The 16,016-nt window shown below is 34.8% G+C and overlaps 6 protein-coding genes across 7 annotated transcripts; 2 read left to right on the forward strand and 4 right to left on the reverse strand.

Moving 5' to 3' along the window:
• The first annotated feature begins 1,771 nt into the window (after positions 1-1,771).
• Prp31 (Pre-mRNA processing factor 31) lies at positions 1,772-3,849 on the forward strand. Its single transcript, XM_076409106.1, has 7 exons — positions 1,772-2,068; positions 2,128-2,300; positions 2,360-2,565; positions 2,623-2,950; positions 3,005-3,295; positions 3,355-3,579; positions 3,631-3,849. Exons 1-7 carry the CDS (start codon positions 1,903-1,905, stop codon positions 3,730-3,732), a joined length of 1,491 nt encoding a protein of 496 aa, XP_076265221.1. The 5' UTR covers positions 1,772-1,902; the 3' UTR covers positions 3,733-3,849.
• On the reverse strand, positions 3,758-5,514 carry Ost48 (dolichyl-diphosphooligosaccharide--protein glycosyltransferase non-catalytic subunit Ost48). The gene is made up of 6 exons (XM_076409107.1): positions 5,312-5,514; positions 5,021-5,259; positions 4,710-4,964; positions 4,521-4,655; positions 4,307-4,465; positions 3,758-4,249 (listed from the first exon to the last, which is right to left on the reverse strand). Exons 1-6 carry the CDS (start codon positions 5,436-5,438, stop codon positions 3,860-3,862), a joined length of 1,305 nt encoding a protein of 434 aa, XP_076265222.1. The 5' UTR covers positions 5,439-5,514; the 3' UTR covers positions 3,758-3,859.
• Positions 5,515-5,572: 58 nt separating this feature from the next.
• Positions 5,573-6,518, reverse strand: LOC143199354 (gamma-glutamylcyclotransferase). Its single transcript, XM_076409113.1, has 4 exons — positions 6,420-6,518; positions 6,201-6,356; positions 6,013-6,146; positions 5,573-5,921 (listed from the first exon to the last, which is right to left on the reverse strand). The coding sequence occupies exons 2-4, from the start codon at positions 6,303-6,305 to the stop codon at positions 5,630-5,632; spliced, it is 531 nt and encodes a 176-aa protein (XP_076265228.1). The 5' UTR covers positions 6,306-6,356; positions 6,420-6,518; the 3' UTR covers positions 5,573-5,629.
• On the reverse strand, positions 6,492-7,984 carry LOC143199352 (ester hydrolase C11orf54 homolog). The gene is made up of 6 exons (XM_076409111.1): positions 7,700-7,984; positions 7,549-7,647; positions 7,317-7,492; positions 7,094-7,258; positions 6,771-7,037; positions 6,492-6,721 (listed from the first exon to the last, which is right to left on the reverse strand). The coding sequence occupies exons 1-6, from the start codon at positions 7,773-7,775 to the stop codon at positions 6,545-6,547; spliced, it is 960 nt and encodes a 319-aa protein (XP_076265226.1). The 5' UTR covers positions 7,776-7,984; the 3' UTR covers positions 6,492-6,544.
• A 506-nt stretch (positions 7,985-8,490) lies between these two features.
• Positions 8,491-10,102, reverse strand: LOC143199351 (ester hydrolase C11orf54 homolog). 2 transcript variants are annotated; one of them, XM_076409110.1, is made up of 7 exons: positions 9,955-10,102; positions 9,724-9,809; positions 9,536-9,634; positions 9,295-9,470; positions 9,074-9,238; positions 8,758-9,024; positions 8,491-8,701 (listed from the first exon to the last, which is right to left on the reverse strand). In XM_076409110.1, exons 2-7 carry the CDS (start codon positions 9,797-9,799, stop codon positions 8,525-8,527), a joined length of 960 nt encoding a protein of 319 aa, XP_076265225.1. In that variant the 5' UTR covers positions 9,800-9,809; positions 9,955-10,102; the 3' UTR covers positions 8,491-8,524. The 2 variants fall into 2 exon arrangements, with proteins under 2 accessions (XP_076265225.1, XP_076265223.1); XM_076409108.1 differs by having other exon boundaries at positions 9,861-10,022.
• A 294-nt stretch (positions 10,103-10,396) lies between these two features.
• LOC143199353 (serine/arginine-rich splicing factor 7) lies at positions 10,397-14,365 on the forward strand. The gene is made up of 4 exons (XM_076409112.1): positions 10,397-10,722; positions 10,848-11,057; positions 11,255-11,447; positions 13,870-14,365. Exons 2-4 carry the CDS (start codon positions 10,865-10,867, stop codon positions 14,066-14,068), a joined length of 585 nt encoding a protein of 194 aa, XP_076265227.1. The 5' UTR covers positions 10,397-10,722; positions 10,848-10,864; the 3' UTR covers positions 14,069-14,365.
• The last annotated feature ends 1,651 nt before the right edge of the window (positions 14,366-16,016 follow it).

Raw genomic sequence — 16,016 nt, forward strand, 5'->3', positions numbered from 1 at the left:
GTCAACAACAAAGTTAGGTTAGGTCATTTTCTCGCTGTCAACAGAAAAGTCATAAAATAACAATAACTTACATATTAAAACAGAATTACAAAAACAATAAGATTAAATAATTATCTTATATTAATTTTCAAGCTTAAATATCAACATCAGTAATTATTAAAAGTTCATATGTCATGCACCTGTCAATATTTCCTATTGTACAGTTCCCGAACATAACTAAACATAACTACTCTTCAGAAGCTTCTTCCTAAGCACGCTTCCGGTGATTTCCTTCCTTATTACCAACAGACATTAGTTAATTGCGTTTTAATGGTTACCGTTCATATAAATTTTGGTATTTCTTCTTGAAACACCTTAAATCAATTTAACCATAAAATATTTGCATTTATATAAAATTGAACGTATGGACATTAAACCTACACTTTCTTTCCCTAGAGCTTTTTAGATTTTATTATATATTATATAATTCATGTACATAACCTTAAATTATAATAGTTGATAAAGTAGGATAATGTCGGTAATTTAATTGACATTTTTAGGTTACTGAATCGGTTAGAAAGAACAGTCATAATTAATACTTATTCTTGGGATTTTTTTTTGACATAAAAAATGACATTACCTACATGTTCTGCATATTAAAGGAAAGCGTCGTATTGCTGGATTTATTATTTTCCATCATCTTGGGAAGTAAACCGTTCTCAGGAAGAGCCAAGCACAACGTTATTATTACCAGGGACCTTTCATATAAAACAAAAACAAAAGACGCCTAAAAAACAGCGCAACCTGACCGGATCTAACTATATATCGGCGGACATTTTACCATAGTTTCTTACGGAAAAAAATTACGACATAACATTAACCTACATCTCACCAGAAAACTTATATTATGCATTTCGAACCATTCTACCAATTGATACACTTGACGTCGCTATATTTCTTTATAATATAATAAAGTCTTGCCGTCGATAGATTAGGCCAAGGAGGTTAACGTTCTCGTTCTCGATGCTTTTTGTCTGTTGCGCGACCGAATCGCGTTGCCTGGCTATTTGCAAAGCTCTCACGAAAATTTAGAATTTGTAAAATATGAATGGCGCAAGCATTCAAGCACCGTGATGGCCCAACCCAAAACAATATTGTGTTTGTTTTGTATGTACCTCCTTTTTGCTGTTATTAATCAGACAAATTTAAACAGTCATTTACAAATTAATGTTGATTTGGAAACGTAAATAAATAACAAGTTGGGCGTTTTCAGTATCTCATTTATTTTAACAGTTCACCACTTAAACCATTTACAATTTTACATTAAAAATTACTGTACGTAGAAATTTGAATTAACACACTAAAAAATACATTTCTAAAATTTAGAAACCAATGATTACCCTGTGGCCATCTGGTACTTTATCCGCCTAATGAATGTACTTAGCCAATATAACAATTTTCCAACGATTTTAGTTTAAAATATTCTAAAACAAATCGGATATTTTTATACAAATCGATTAATTACCTATTCAAATAAAAATTATTTTTCAGTAGACTGATGAATCATTATATACGTACATTATTTAAAATATTTAATTAAGAAAATAGTTTGTATTTAGTGTTATCTCCATCTTGTGATACCTGTCTTCACTATTATTGCCACAGAATATTTTATGTGGATATCTAATTTTCTAATATATATTCCTATATCTCAAACACAAGCGCCTCCATCTATCGTTACAAAAAGCAAATAGAAAATACCTAACCATATTTTTATCCATAAATCAATATTTTTTCGACATCCCTAGCTCTGGTAAATATCTAACCCAACTTTTGTAACCGGAAGCCATTTTTGAGTTCTAACAACAAACGTCTAAATCATTACTGCTTTAAAATAGACGCTAGCATTTTACAACAAACAGAATGTCTTTAGCAGACGAACTTTTAGCTGATTTGGAAGACAATGACCACGAAGATGAAGAGCCAGATGACAACATGGAAGCTGAACAAGTTGAAGAAAAAGAGGAAAAGCCAGATATTAAACAGCTACAAATGGAAATAGATACAACGCAGATTAATTCGGTTAGAGGTAAAGTTTGGATTACTTAAACCTTATGATATAGAGATTATCATACAAACTGTTTTTAGAACTTTGTAAATTACGAGATTCGGAGAAGTTACAAAATGTAATGAAACAAATTGATAACTATGGATCAAAGGTACGAAAGGCTACAGATATTATAGGACCAGTAGAGGCAGACCCTGAGTATCAATTAATAGTTGAAGCTAATGATATAGCTCAAGATATTGATAATGAAGTGGTATATGTCACATTATAGTTTTTTAAAGGTTTTTGTGACTTCTGTTTTATTTCTTTTAGATATCTATACATAAGTTTGTAAGAGATAAATATCAAAAAAGATTTCCTGAGTTAGATTCTTTAGTGGTAAGTCCTTTAGAGTATGTAAAAACTGTGAAAGAGTTAGGTAATGATTTGGATCAAGCAAAAAACAATGAAATTCTGCAACAATTTTTGACTCAGGCTACTATAATGGTAGTGTCAGTAACTGCTTCAACTACTCAAGGGTGTGTAGATTGTGTATTGGTTTTGATGTACCTAGTAATTTTAACTAATCATTGTAGGTCATTGCTTTCTAAATATGAAAAGGAACAAATTGAAGAAGGTTGCGATATGGCAATAGAATTAAATAACTTCAAATTAAAAATATATGAATATGTTGAGAGCAGAATGACATTTATAGCTCCAAATATGACTGTAATTCTTGGTGCATCTATTGCTGCTAAACTTATGGGAGTAGCAGGTGGGTTAACTAGATTATCAAAGAGTCCTGCGTGTAATGTCTTATTGCTTGGTCAACAGAAAAAGACCTTGTCTGGTTTCAGTCAAGTCACAATGTTACCACATACTGGCTTTGTTTATTATTGTGATATAGTCCAGAACACACCACCAGTAAGTAACTAATATGATAACATATATTTTTATATTAAATTTGATGATTTACAGGATTTAAGGAGGAAAGCCGCAAGGTTAGTGGCCACCAAATGCACACTGGCTGCAAGGGTTGATGCTTCTCATGAAAGTTCCGATGCTAGAATAGGAAGAATGCTCAGAGATGAAATTGAGAGAAAATTAGATAAGCTGCAAGAGCCACCTCCTGTAAAATTTGTAAAACCACTACCTAAACCCATAGATCAACCCAAAAAGAAAAGGGGTGGTAAAAGAGTTAGGAAAATGAAGGAAAGGTATGCTCTCACTGAATTCCGGAAACACGCCAACAGGATGAACTTTGCAGAAGTAAGTAGTGTTGGTAATCATGTATGAATATGGGTTCTAACATTCTTATATCTCAATAGATTGAAGATGATGCATATCAAGAAGACTTGGGGTACACAAGAGGAACTATTGGTAAAGCTGGCACTGGTCGTATTAGGTTACCGCAAGTTGATGAGAAGACCAAAGTCAGAATATCAAAAACACTTCAGAAGAATCTACAAAAACAGCAAATCTGGGGTGGAAGCACCACAGTTAAGAAGCAAATTTCTGGAACTGCTTCTAGTGTGGCTTTTACACCTTTGCAGGTATGTATAAAGATGTTTTTTTTATTTAAATTTACTAATGTGTATTCCTAGGGCCTGGAAATAGTAAATCCGCAAGCTGCAGAAACCAAAATCAATGAAGCAAGTGCCAAGTACTTCTCAAACACCTCTGGTTTTATTAATTTGAAAAAATAACTTCAAAGAATTACACAATTAAATATTTAAAAAAAAACAATTTATTACTGTTTAGAACAACCTGATTTGATTGTTCCATTTTTGTATTTAATACAATTATTCAACACTATCCTGTAATTTAATGGTTTTATTCCCCTTTGGCTTTTTTCTCATCATCCTTCATATGCAAAAACACAAAAGAGAACACAAACACTCCCAACATCATTGAAAAAGCACTTGCGTAATAGGGATAAGCACAATCAATGAATCTCTCATACTGGGTATGTTGAAGAGGTCTGACTGATACTTGGGTAGTGCTGTAAAGACGAGTATAGCCAACTCTATCGTAATCCACTTTAAACTGGTAAACTCCATAAACATCTGGGATCTTGAATCGGGCCTCATAGACACCCCGAGGATTGCTCTGAAGTGTTGTACGTACAAATGGATCAATTCTAACAAACTCCAACTGAACATCATTAGCAGTGAAGGGTTTCCATTTACCATTGTCGTAAATCTCAATGGAGATGGTATAAACCTGAAGAATGAATGTTTTTAACACACACCTATTCCACTCCAATTGTACTGTACTTACCACATTATCCATGATGGTATAATCCTGTGGAGGAGCCTTCTCACCAGCTTTATGATGATTAACTGACTTAACTCTCAATCTACCATGTTCTTTGAATACCCATTGGCTAATGGCAGTTGCGACATCTTCATTTCCAGATTTTGCAGCCTTAATGTTTTTCTAATCAAAACAATATCGGTTATTTGTGAAAGTATTCGAAACACTTCTTAAATACCTGTGCATTCTCTACAGCAGCAGTGAAAAATTCGTCAGAAAAAAATGCTAATGAACCACTAAATACAACTCTGGCATTATTTCTGGCTTGAAGGCCAGCAATAAGTACAGTATCTCTACCAACAGCATGTGGATACTATAAAAAATATATTAAAGTATACACAAAACATGTAAATATAACTATTCATACCTCTTTGATTGGTACATTGGGTTGATAACTGTAAGCAGTACTATCTGCTGTTAATAGTGGCAAAACAAGTGGATTATCACTATCAGCAAGAATACCAGTGCCCTGATAGAGCAGTGGGGCTGCTCCTTTCTTAGGACCTACAATTACTGGGGAATCTATAAGATTCTCAGATGATACGACCAATCTGGTATGTTGTCCCTCATCAGCAGAATCAAAGTTAAGATGATCTATCACAAAAGCACCCTCCTCATCCACCTTTGTAAAATGAAACACAAATTAATCAAAGAAACATTATCTTACAGATAACGTACCTCAAACCCAACTTCAGACGCCAATTCTCTCAGTACATCACCAGTTAGCTCACTTCCAGCTACCAGTACATTTCCACCATTGTCAACAAATTGGGTAATAGTATCAACATTTAAGTTGCCACCAAATTCCACAACAGATGGGGCAAAAACAATTAAATTTTCATACAGGTACTCGCCATATTTCGATAAAACTAACGAAGCATCATCGGCAATCTTAAAGGTCAACGTGTAACCCCTCTCTGTAAATTTTAAGCTACGGTAAAGTTCTAAATATAAGAGACCGATGCGTACCTTGCAAAGATTTAAAGAAAATCGAGTGAGTTTCTTTAATAACCTGATTATCCACGAGTACCAAGGTTCTGCCCTGCGATCTCACACTGGTAAATATAGCTAGAAATAATATAAGTAATATTTTCATTTTGTATCTTCAATTTTTTTAGACACGTCAAGAAAATGCGATGAATAAGATGCCGGCTAAAGAGTTGACGTGTCAAACAATGACATTTGTCAGTTCTTCTTTAAAGTAAAATATCTAAATAAAACGCATAGGCGTGTGGTTTAGTATTTATTTTTATAACTCAATTATAAATAAAAACATGTGACAAATATTTAATGAACCCAAAGAGGTAAACTGACGTCTACGGGGCCGTGATATTCATTGTGTGGAATCTGGTATAGAAAACTAAGGTAGTCTTTTGGAAGACCCGTTTCTTCAGCCCCTTTTACAATAGTTTTCCAGTAAGCAACCGACGGACGACAATCATTGGGCAGGTTCTTTAAATCGTCAACATTTGGCGGAGTGGCTATCTGTTGATAAGTTCTTGCGTTTACTTTTTCGCCGTTGGGTAAAAGTACATCCACCTGCAACGCTCGATATATATTTTCGTGAACACCTTCCTGTCTGAAAAAAAAACACCTTGTATAAAAATGTTATTAAAAAGAAGAAGTCAAAATTAAGGAAGTAAGATTTTTATATTGCTAGAAAATCTTACTTATCTAAATGTTCCATGTCTGAGTTATTGACTTCCCACAGGGCTCCCCAAACAACACCAGATATTTTTGGAATTATTGTGGCACTGGCTCCACGCCATCTTTTGGAATAAGTGACGAAACTTATTTGATAATCCTAAAAACTGCCAATTTATCACCGGGTAAGAACAATGATATATTTTCCTTATACGTTTAAACGACCAATTCCAACCCTTTCCGCACTTGGATTGTTTATGTGTATTCTGTGAGTGAGTAAATTACTACCGTAGGCGAAATACAAGAATTTGCCGGCCATTTTCACACGCTTGTTACTGAGAATGTCCGATCCGTATATTGCACGGGTTCACTAATGGTAATAAATCCTATTAGAATTGATTTTGATCTGTTAGCTGTCACAATGGTTTCTTACCTTCGGTAAATATACGAATCAAAGGGGGGTTTAAGGAATTTGATCTACGATAAACAGTTTGTTTACCAAGAATTGTGTAAATTTAAACTTTATTTTTTTATCAGTTGATACATATTCAAATGTTTTTACACTTTGCCTAAGTTATGTGTTTCTACAGGTTGATCTATTCTAATTAACTCTTTTGCCAGGTTAAAGTAGCCTAAATATTCAGCTTCATCAGGAGTAGTATCATTGTGGTAGTGCCCTGCCTCCCCATGTGTACTGAAACTGTGGAAATGTTGACCCCGCAGGTCAAGGTCACCCTAAGAAGTAATTTGATAAATTGGTGGTACACTTTCCAGTGGTACTTACTCCATCGCCGCTTGTGAAAGTGCCTAGGGCAATTAAAGGGGCAGACATTTCATAAAATTTCAACCAATTATTTACACCTTCCTCATCTGTTATCGGTTGATCTGGGAATTTTCTCATAATGTGTTGATGTGCTCTACCTTCTTGTAGTAAAAATACACCTCCTAAGCCCACTAAACGATTGTTGCCATAGTTGGTTTCCAAGGCATTGCGAAGACACTCAATAAAATTCTTTGATCCAAGGCGTTTTTTTACTCTTATTTCTAATACCTGATAAAATAATAGTGCATAAATTAATGTTGTGTACTGCTAGGATATTGCTTTACTTTTCCTGGCTTTCCTTCGGATGCAAATATGTTTCCCAGTATACCGATGTCAGTAGCATCATTTGACAAGAACTGAACGGCAATAGATTCATCGTCTCCATGGACTTTAGATATGACGCTCTTCTGATTCAATATCCCATCGGTGATGTTACAGTTAAATATGCCCTTCGGATGAAATCCACAATTACATCAATAACCATTGTTGATCGAAAAAGGATATTACTTCACAATTCACCCCAACGTAGTTGTGGGGTCCAGCACCAGCTCCAATGAAAAAGGCCGGTTCCAAATTTGTCGCTCTCGCTATATCTCTGAGATCGTATATCTTTTCAGGTTTTGGTAAAGGTAATAGGTATGGTGTCCCGCCAACTTCGACCAATTTGGGATTTCCGTTGAGACCTTTTAGGTGTAAATAAACAATTGTATTAATAAAATTATATGAACGTATTATTCACCTTTATTCGCCAACAAAAAGGGTTCTTGTGTTAAATCGGGGGCATCCACCATTTCCACAGAAACTTCGGCATAATTATTTTGTAAGCTAGTCCTAAAAACTTCCATCTCTCATGTTTATGAATGAATTTGTTTTTTATTTCCATGGCTTACTGTGTCCGATTTCGTCGAGCGACGGCACAAAGAGAGGCCGTTTTTCTATACGGATGTTTTTAAAATCCACAGCCATCGCGATTTAGTGTGTTACCACTTGTATAATTCGTATTTAATGCAGATATAAAACAATATTTACTTTGATTTCGTGTTATCTTGAAACGGGCGATAAATATTTGTTCAAAAACATCTATAAGGATTGTTTTCTTTTTCTCAAAAGGATTGCGTGCCTTGTTTCTAATTAGGTTACCTTATGTAATGTATGAGTGAATGTTTAATTGGTGTAAATTAAATGTTATAAATAAACGTTGGATTATGATGTGTTAATTATAACATAAAGTGTTTTTTTACTCTACCAAAATTTGGTTACTGAAATGTAATTAATTATTCCTTGATATATGTATAGTTTTAGGTTAAGTCATATTTTATTAATGTCTTTGCTAAATTTATATGGAATAATTTGTCTTCATTTAATTGCATAATATTATTAATTCGTTCTCAGTTATTATCTGTTAATAAAAGTTCAGTTTAATTAATACTTTATATTTGTATTATAATTTTATATTTTAATAATGGTTACTAGGATTTTGGATGAATTGATATTTTAGCTCATTGCTTTTTAATGAATTTTCAATGTTTTTCCGCCCATAATTTCTCAGTAAGCTAATTCAGTGTGCTAAAAAAGCTGCAGTAGATGTAATATAATCCACATTTCGTTGTACTAGTTTTTATTTCCGGCTGTCTTTGTTAAAAATATGGAACGTTTTTTTTTGTTATAAAAATGGCCAATGTGATTTTTATTCTTTTTAATGTATAATAATATTCTTAATCTCTACCAAAGAGGTGCGTGTTTGTAGGTTTATCAATTCGAATGATCTCTTCAGCTACGCTGAAGTATCCTAGATATTCAACATTGTCCGGAGTGGTGTCATAGTGGTAATGTCCCGCCTCGCCGTGGGTACTGAAGCTGTGGAAATGCTGAACCCTCAGGTCCAGATCGCCCTGAAATGATGACAGAGATAAGGGCAACATATATGGGGGATATAATGGCAACATACTCCTCCGTTACTGGTGAACGTCCCCACTGCGATAAGAGGCGCGGACATTTCGTAAAATTTCAACCAATTGTTGACGCCTTCGTCGTCATTAATGGGTTCCTTGGAGAAATCCCTCATTACGTGTTGTTTAGCTTTGCCCTCTTTGATGAGGAACGCTCCCCCTATGCCCACGAGTTTGGAGTCGCCGTACTTCTTCTCGATACCATTCCGGAGGGCCTCGATGAAGTTTTTGTCGCCGGTGCGCCTCTTCGCGTACACCCTGATGACCTGGAAGAGTCCGTGATGTTTTCTGATGACGCAAATCAGGCGACGTTACCTTCCCCGGTTTCCCTTCGGATAAGTACAGGTTCCCCAGCAGGGCTATCCGGGTCTCGTTGTTGGGTAGTACCTGGACGACCATGTGTTCGTCCGCACCGTCGACCTTGGAAATTCGGGTTTTCTGGTCCACCGCGTCGTTTTCTATGTTCAGGTTGATAACGCCCTGTAAGAAAGCCGGTCGGGTATGGAGACATTGACTCGCACACGTGACAAGAATACCTCGCAGTTGACACCGATGTAAGGATGAGGTCCGGCACCAGCTCCGATCAGAAAGGCCGGATTCGATCCGGCTATCTTGGCGACGTCTCTCAAATCGTACACCTTCTGGCGGTTCACCAAGGGTAACAGGAACGGAGGACCTCCTACTTCGATCAGTTTCGGATTTCCTCCCAGACCTGCGACATTGCTCGATATGTTTTTAACATCATACTCATACTTTATATGACTTCTCGGTGTGTACCTTTGTTAGCTAAAAGAAATGGCGCCTGCGACAAGTCGGGAGAGTCCACAATGCTCACATTGACTTCAGCAAAATTATGAGGTAAAACTGATCTAAAAACTATATAAAAAGATACATTAAATATTTATCTATGAGGGGATTATTTATATATTTTTTTATAATGATGACATACTATTCAAAATATTTACCTTCAGCTACTTCTAGTAATGGTGGTACAAACAGTGATTTCTTTTCAACCGGAAAGCTTGTCGGATCTAGTGCCATAGTGATAATGCTGTAAATTTTACATCAATTATTATATTATAAAACTATCCGGTACTATTACCACTCGATTGACACAGAAAACGAACACAAAACTATTAGTAAATACATAGCTGAAAAATAGAATACATAAAACAAGTTAAAAAATCTGAATTTACCTTGTATCAAGGTTGCCTTGGAAGTCGCGTTACAAGTCTCGTAAATGTCTTCGATTTGGTAAGAATGATTTTATGCGTTTTCCGCTTACGATTTTACATTATATATCAGTTTAACATGTTTATTTTATTAGAGGTCGCGACTAGCTTATCGGGACGTCAAGAAACTATACATGATTAGATAAATTTTCCTTAATTATATTTTCAACAGTTTCGATGACCTTGAGTTTATTATATTTTCTTCAAAAAAATTATTCATTGTTTTAATAGAGGATCAATATGGTTATAACTATTCTATTGTACTTCAATCAATCAATCAATAAAAGCAATATCTCCTAAGTGATTTTATTGATATAAATTAATCTTAAGTAGTCAACTTTAAATACACTCGGATAACGGCAACACTGTACCCTAATAATCTGACAACGGAAAATTCTTGAAGAGCATTGTGTGTTGCCATGTTTTTACGTATAAAAAAAAATGTTTCTATTTATCCTTATCCCTATATATAGCACGTATTTCTGTTTATATGCAGAGATTATTATATTATGTTAATATATAAAGGTTGTAACAGGTTTTATTTTTAAAACGCAATTGGCAACAGTGTCAAAACTGTTACTCCCACTCCGCTTTGTCCATTTTGTTTTCGGCATTTACGCTTCTTCTTCGTAATTTGCTCCATGAGAAAGTTTCGTTATCTCTTCTACAAAATGAAACGGTAGTTTTTCGAATAGTTTCGAATAGCGTAAGCAATATTAAGTCTAAATCACGGTGAGTTTAATTCTTTATTCTTCCATTCGGCTTTTTTTTCCTGTAAACAATGTTGGGCGTCTTTGTCAGAGTGGATCAATATTTATGAAAGTTGCTTGGTAATCTAAACAGAGTTCCGTTTTCAGCTAGTAAATCCGTCGAAATGTCTCGTTACAATTCGGATTGTAAGGTGTATGTTGGTGACTTGGGTAATAGTGCTTCAAAACAGGAGATAGAGGACGCGTTTAGATATTATGGCCCCCTTAGAAATGTGTGGGTCGCCAGGAATCCTCCTGGATTTGCATTCGTCGAATTCGAAGATTCAAGGGACGCCGAAGATGCCGTGAGAAGCCTTGGTAAGGAACCGCGCTGATTTTTGTGAAATTCTAAATATAATTGTTAAAAATAGATTGAAATATCTTTACTGTTTTTTTTTTTGTTTAACTTTAGATTCGTATTTGCGTGGATATAAACACGTTTTGTTATTGTTAGATTAGTACTTAGTTTATTTTAAATAAGCACGATGTTTATAAAGACAATTAATTTTTAATAGACGGAAGGACAATTTGTGGGAGAAGAGCCCGCGTAGAAATGTCCAATGGTAAAAGCGGTGGTCTGCGTTATCGTGGACCACCTCCGAGATCTCGTGGACGCCCTTTCCATCCAGATGACCGCTGCTATGAGTGCGGGGATAGGGGCCACTACGCGAGAGATTGTAGTCGTTACAGAAGAGGCAGGCGTGCCAGGTATGTTTTTCAGTGTATTTCCCAGGTCAAAAATGTTATTATAATTGATCAGTGCTTTAGTTTTTTCGTGTATATATCATGGATTGATTGGTGTTCAGTTATCAGGTTGTCCATAATGAAATGTTGTAGGGATTTATGGTTCTAGTAGTTTTTGTACAACATATTTGTTAAACAGTTCGGTTGATATCTTTTTCAAAATAATTATTTGACTTATATAGCCTTCCATTAGTGTTTAAATAATGACATCTTTCTTGAATTAAATTGAAAGTAGCAAGAAAAAATAAGAATTGATGTATTTGACACATAAATTTAATTTCATTCAAATAATAAATATAAAATCAATTAATATAAACTCTCAACCTAAACACCATATTTTTTTATTCTGTGTCGAGTATTAGGTTTAATTATATTTTGACATTTCATTTGGACAACCTTGACGATACACTTCAGATATATTGTTTCAAATGCGATTGTTTTCTGTAATTTAAAGTAGTGGTCGCTAAGGTAATATAATCTATAACACACCACTCAATAAGTCCTGGACCTAAGGTAATAAAACTTTTAGGAAGAATTCAACTTTATTCATCAAGATACTTTCCTTCAAGTCTGTTATATTCAGCCCTGATTTTTAATGCCATTTTCGTGGAGTGTTTTATCTTCATTTGAGCAGAGTCTTTCTCCTTGGAGCATTCTTTTGATGTCTACACACAGCCAGCAATCACTGTTTCACAGTTTGAGGCAAAAAGTTTGCCTAAGCAAACCCACGATAACACTCAAGCTTCACGTCGGATTGTCATTAAATTTTGACAGATGTCGTTTGGAGGTTAGGAGGTGGCGTCATCTAGATGTCAGGCCTGTGACTTATTGTGTTTTGTGTTATATGTACTGTTTTTTTTTTTTGGCAAGTAAAACAAGGATAAATAATTTTACACCAAAACACACATCAATCCAGATTATACATTTATATTATTGCTGTACAACATAACCGTGTAACAATTTTGGTTTTTTAGTTGATCATGTTTTAATTTCGTATTTTCTGTTTTTTTTTTGGGGGTGTTGTACAGCAACGTTCTTTTTTTCATGATAGTACCATTGTAATTCAGACTCAGTACATTGAATGTAATAATTTTAAACAAAAGAATTGGCTTGACAGTGGTGCCATGTTTATAGGTCAATAGCATGTGGCCGATAGTCAGGTAACACATTGAGTATGTAGCTTCTCGTGTAAGCCTCGATAGTCAGAGCGTCAGAGCTTCGATAGAGCCGCCACGCAGTAGTGTGACGACACAACGGTTGTTCTGTACTGTATCAGCTCGGCACGACTGCTAAAATCCAAAAAAGTACAAGATTGACTGAGACTGCCAGTCTACTACTACTCTTCGAGTGAGCCAGTGAGATTTTGCCGGTTGACCCTCTAGTCTCCAATCACCCTTCTACCTAGTCGAATTACTACTATCTTCACACGACCATGTCTCACGTGCTCACTATTCGAAATGGTAAAAAATTACGAATCTTATAGTAATAATAATTTAAAAAAAAATTAAATAAACATGGGTATTTTTTGCATTAATTCATTAATTAATTATAAACTGCTCTAAATTTTGATGTACAGTCATTTATCTCGAGACGTTCCCATTTGCGAGGCTTGAATTGCTTCTATCTCCTGTCAGAATTTAAGCTCACATGTTAGATTAATGCAAACATTCTGTACCAAAGCTTGTTTCTGTTCCTTTTTTTTTTGCATCAGTCTAATATTATGGAGTGGTGTAGCTTTGGTGAGCTGTTTAAATAATTTTACTAAGAGCAAACGATCATGGGTTTAAGTTGTAACGGTGGATGTTGCTTACACTGTGACTTATATTGTTGGATATTTATAGTAACCCTAATGTAGCAACTTCAATGTCCGGGCTTGGGAACGTCTTAATTTAACACTGTTTTTTTTTGTTTTAATAACTATTCCTATATTGTAAATTTCTTAAACACTTACATCATTAGTTAAGACTTTTTTTCTGCAGTCGTGAACAACTCTTAATTGATTCTCAAAAAGTAATAATTGAACTAATTTTGTTTTTTTTCTTACGCCCATTTGCGCGTTAAGATCATAAAAAAATATTGGTTTTTGAAAGGTTTGTCTAAATAATATATCTAGAGCAATAATTACTGGACAATAAGGCTCTCTTGCGATGTTGATTTCCGTGGTGCAGGTGATATAGTGTCGTGCAAATGACACATCACAAGAGAGTCTCGTTGTCGGCCCGAATTAAACCGAACGTATCCTCCTTTTTTTTTCGCCCTTGTGCTAGTATGGGAGTTATTGTACGAATATCGTTTTTGTTTTGATTTATCCCCATTTCGAGTCGAGTACAATGAACTCCCATACGACCGGTAAACGGTGGCCTTCAGGTGTTTTCTGTATTGGCAGGTCTCGCAGTCGGTCCCGAAGTCGTTCCAGGAGTAATTCGAGATCGCGTAGCCGCTCGAGGTCGCGCAGGTCCCATTCCAGCTCGGCGAAGAAGAGCCGCAGCAGGTCCCGGTCCAACGACAGGCCCACGTCCCGCTCTAGGTCTCGGTCGCGGAGCGCGTCCGCTGCGCCCAAGGAGAACGGCAACTCGGCCGAGTGAGGAGGAGGAGGAGGAGGTCGATGCCGAGCCACCCACGAATCTTTGCACTAAACGTTTTTTTCCCAGTTTGGTTCGTCGTGTCGATCCTACGATGCAAAGTCAATATTCTTTTTTGTGTGTGACCGAAAGAGAGATAGGGTGAGAGACAGAGGAGCGGAGTAATCTTAAGTATACCGTTCAGGAAATCTACTAAGTGTTTTAGTCTAAATTTTGCTTCATCAGATGAATTGTTAGCGGCATCATTTTAGGTTATGAGTGTAAATTCGTTTAAAAATTTCAATACAATTGTGCAAATTATGTTGGTGTTTTATTGTTCGATCCGTGATTACTGATCTATAGTAAGCGGTGAATGACGTCAGAACGGTACAATGTTCTCATCCATTTTAGTTTATTTTAGCTTTGATATATAACATTCTAACATATAGTAATGGGACAAAAATGTTAAGCTGTAGTTAATTAAACAGCCATAATAGTTTGTAGGTTATGTTGAACTATTTTCTAAACCACCTATGGCGACCCCTGGAGGCTTAACCCACCTAATTAATAATTGTAAATCCAGGTAATGTATTTTATTTTCATTAGGGAACATATTTACCATTTTATGTTTAATTGTTTTTCCTGTGTTGCTATGTTTTCTTGTCAAATCATTCTGATGTCACTGTATTTCTCTTTAGTTTCTTCTGTTACTACCTGTATACATTTTTCGTGTTAAAATTAGATTTGATCACTGCATTCTCAGGTTGATTTGGTTATGTGTTCAAACGTATCAGTTTGCGTTGTATCTCTTTTTAACTGGAATGAAATGATGTTAAAACAATTACATCTTGATGACGTAAGTTCACTGCTACTTTGGATAGACTAATTTATTTTGCATGTTAATTGAATGTACCTCGCTCTAAATATGGAAATAAATACATTTCACTAAACGTTTTAATCCAGCTCCATAATATGAAGACAGCCTTTTTGTCAACGTCGATTGCCCTATCATGCCTACGGACTAAATACAATTAACTGTTACTTAGGTCGCTAACCTCTCCAACAAAAGTGTTAATAAATTTTAATGGCCTTGGTCCGTGGTTTAGAACGAATATAATAATGTTTTAGTAAATATGTTTCCATTATATCAATTTAAACTCTATGTTGTATGTGTTATGCTTTGTTGTAATGATCAAGTAAGCCAATAAACTCAATCATCAATTTTAAGAACATGTTCGAAACATCATAAAAAATGTGCCTTTATAAGTTTCGTTATTAATCAACATCAAATCGCTAAATATAGTGAAAAATTGATAAATTCACTAAAGGTTTGGGTATAATCTTTATTAAAGTTTTTATATTTACATATTCCCAATTAATTTCAAGTCCTTATCAAATATGTGTCGCCAAAATATATATAATTAGTTTAATCTTAAGGGACACTATATACTTTTATTACAAAAAACAAATATTTGGACATTTCAGAAATGTTTATTGTTTAATTATTTTTGTTACAGTGTTAATCACACCTACAGATGGTTTCAGTTATATAAAATAAAATAATATTATTACTAGAAATGTTTTCTTTCCTATATCAAAACTAAAGAACTTAACTAGTAATTAAGCTGATCAAACGACAATCATTGACAAGAGTCTATTTGGATCTGTCAAATTCTTGAAAATCAATAATCATGAACATGTATAGAATGTCATTTTGAACAATATAATAATGGCAATTATAGAATCTTATTTTTATATTATGACAATAAAATAGAGGAACTACATCTACGAGATATTGTAAATACACATGAAGTTCCTTTAATATATATATATTTGCTTCATATGCTTTGAAATATATTATTTAGTATAAATTCCATTTACCATTCAGAGTATTTGTTAATATTTATTACAGTGTTCGTATTTTCCGTAATTATGTATAGTATGATATTATACTAACAGATGGGACAACCAT

The sequence above is a fragment of the Rhynchophorus ferrugineus genome, unplaced genomic scaffold (assembly GCF_030347505.1).
Source record: "Rhynchophorus ferrugineus isolate W39M unplaced genomic scaffold, kcgeb_rfMv2 rfM7, whole genome shotgun sequence".
Taxonomy (NCBI): Eukaryota; Metazoa; Arthropoda; class Insecta; order Coleoptera; family Curculionidae; genus Rhynchophorus; species Rhynchophorus ferrugineus.

Coding starts and splice junctions, on each gene's coding strand:
- Prp31 (XM_076409106.1), top strand. CDS start 1,903: ATGTCTTTAGCAGACGAACTTTTAGCTGATTTGGAAGACAATGACCAC. Junction 2,301..2,359: donor AAGATATTGATAATGAAGTG/GTATATGTCACA, acceptor TATTTCTTTTAG/ATATCTATACATAAGTTTGT. Junction 3,296..3,354: donor ACAGGATGAACTTTGCAGAA/GTAAGTAGTGTT, acceptor ATATCTCAATAG/ATTGAAGATGATGCATATCA.
- Ost48 (XM_076409107.1), bottom strand. CDS start 5,438: ATGAAAATATTACTTATATTATTTCTAGCTATATTTACCAGTGTGAGA. Junction 4,965..5,020: donor CGTCTGAAGTTGGGTTTGAG/GTACGTTATCTG, acceptor CATTTTACAAAG/GTGGATGAGGAGGGTGCTTT. Junction 4,656..4,709: donor CCAATGTACCAATCAAAGAG/GTATGAATAGTT, acceptor TATTTTTTATAG/TATCCACATGCTGTTGGTAG.
- LOC143199354 (XM_076409113.1), bottom strand. CDS start 6,305: ATGGCCGGCAAATTCTTGTATTTCGCCTACGGTAGTAATTTACTCACT. Junction 6,147..6,200: donor TTGGAATTGGTCGTTTAAAC/GTATAAGGAAAA, acceptor GGCAGTTTTTAG/GATTATCAAATAAGTTTCGT. Junction 5,922..6,012: donor GACATGGAACATTTAGATAA/GTAAGATTTTCT, acceptor TTTTTTTTTCAG/ACAGGAAGGTGTTCACGAAA.
- LOC143199352 (XM_076409111.1), bottom strand. CDS start 7,775: ATGGCTGTGGATTTTAAAAACATCCGTATAGAAAAACGGCCTCTCTTT. Junction 7,648..7,699: donor GCTCGACGAAATCGGACACA/GTAAGCCATGGA, acceptor GAGAGATGGAAG/TTTTTAGGACTAGCTTACAA. Junction 7,038..7,093: donor CCGAAGGAAAGCCAGGAAAA/GTAAAGCAATAT, acceptor TTATTTTATCAG/GTATTAGAAATAAGAGTAAA.
- LOC143199351 (XM_076409108.1), bottom strand. CDS start 9,907: ATGTATTTACTAATAGTTTTGTGTTCGTTTTCTGTGTCAATCGAGTG. Junction 9,810..9,860: donor TTTTCTGTGTCAATCGAGTG/GTAATAGTACCG, acceptor TAAAATTTACAG/CATTATCACTATGGCACTAG. Junction 9,635..9,723: donor ATTACTAGAAGTAGCTGAAG/GTAAATATTTTG, acceptor CTTTTTATATAG/TTTTTAGATCAGTTTTACCT.
- LOC143199353 (XM_076409112.1), top strand. CDS start 10,865: ATGTCTCGTTACAATTCGGATTGTAAGGTGTATGTTGGTGACTTGGGT. Junction 11,058..11,254: donor AGATGCCGTGAGAAGCCTTG/GTAAGGAACCGC, acceptor AATTTTTAATAG/ACGGAAGGACAATTTGTGGG. Junction 11,448..13,869: donor AGAAGAGGCAGGCGTGCCAG/GTATGTTTTTCA, acceptor CTGTATTGGCAG/GTCTCGCAGTCGGTCCCGAA.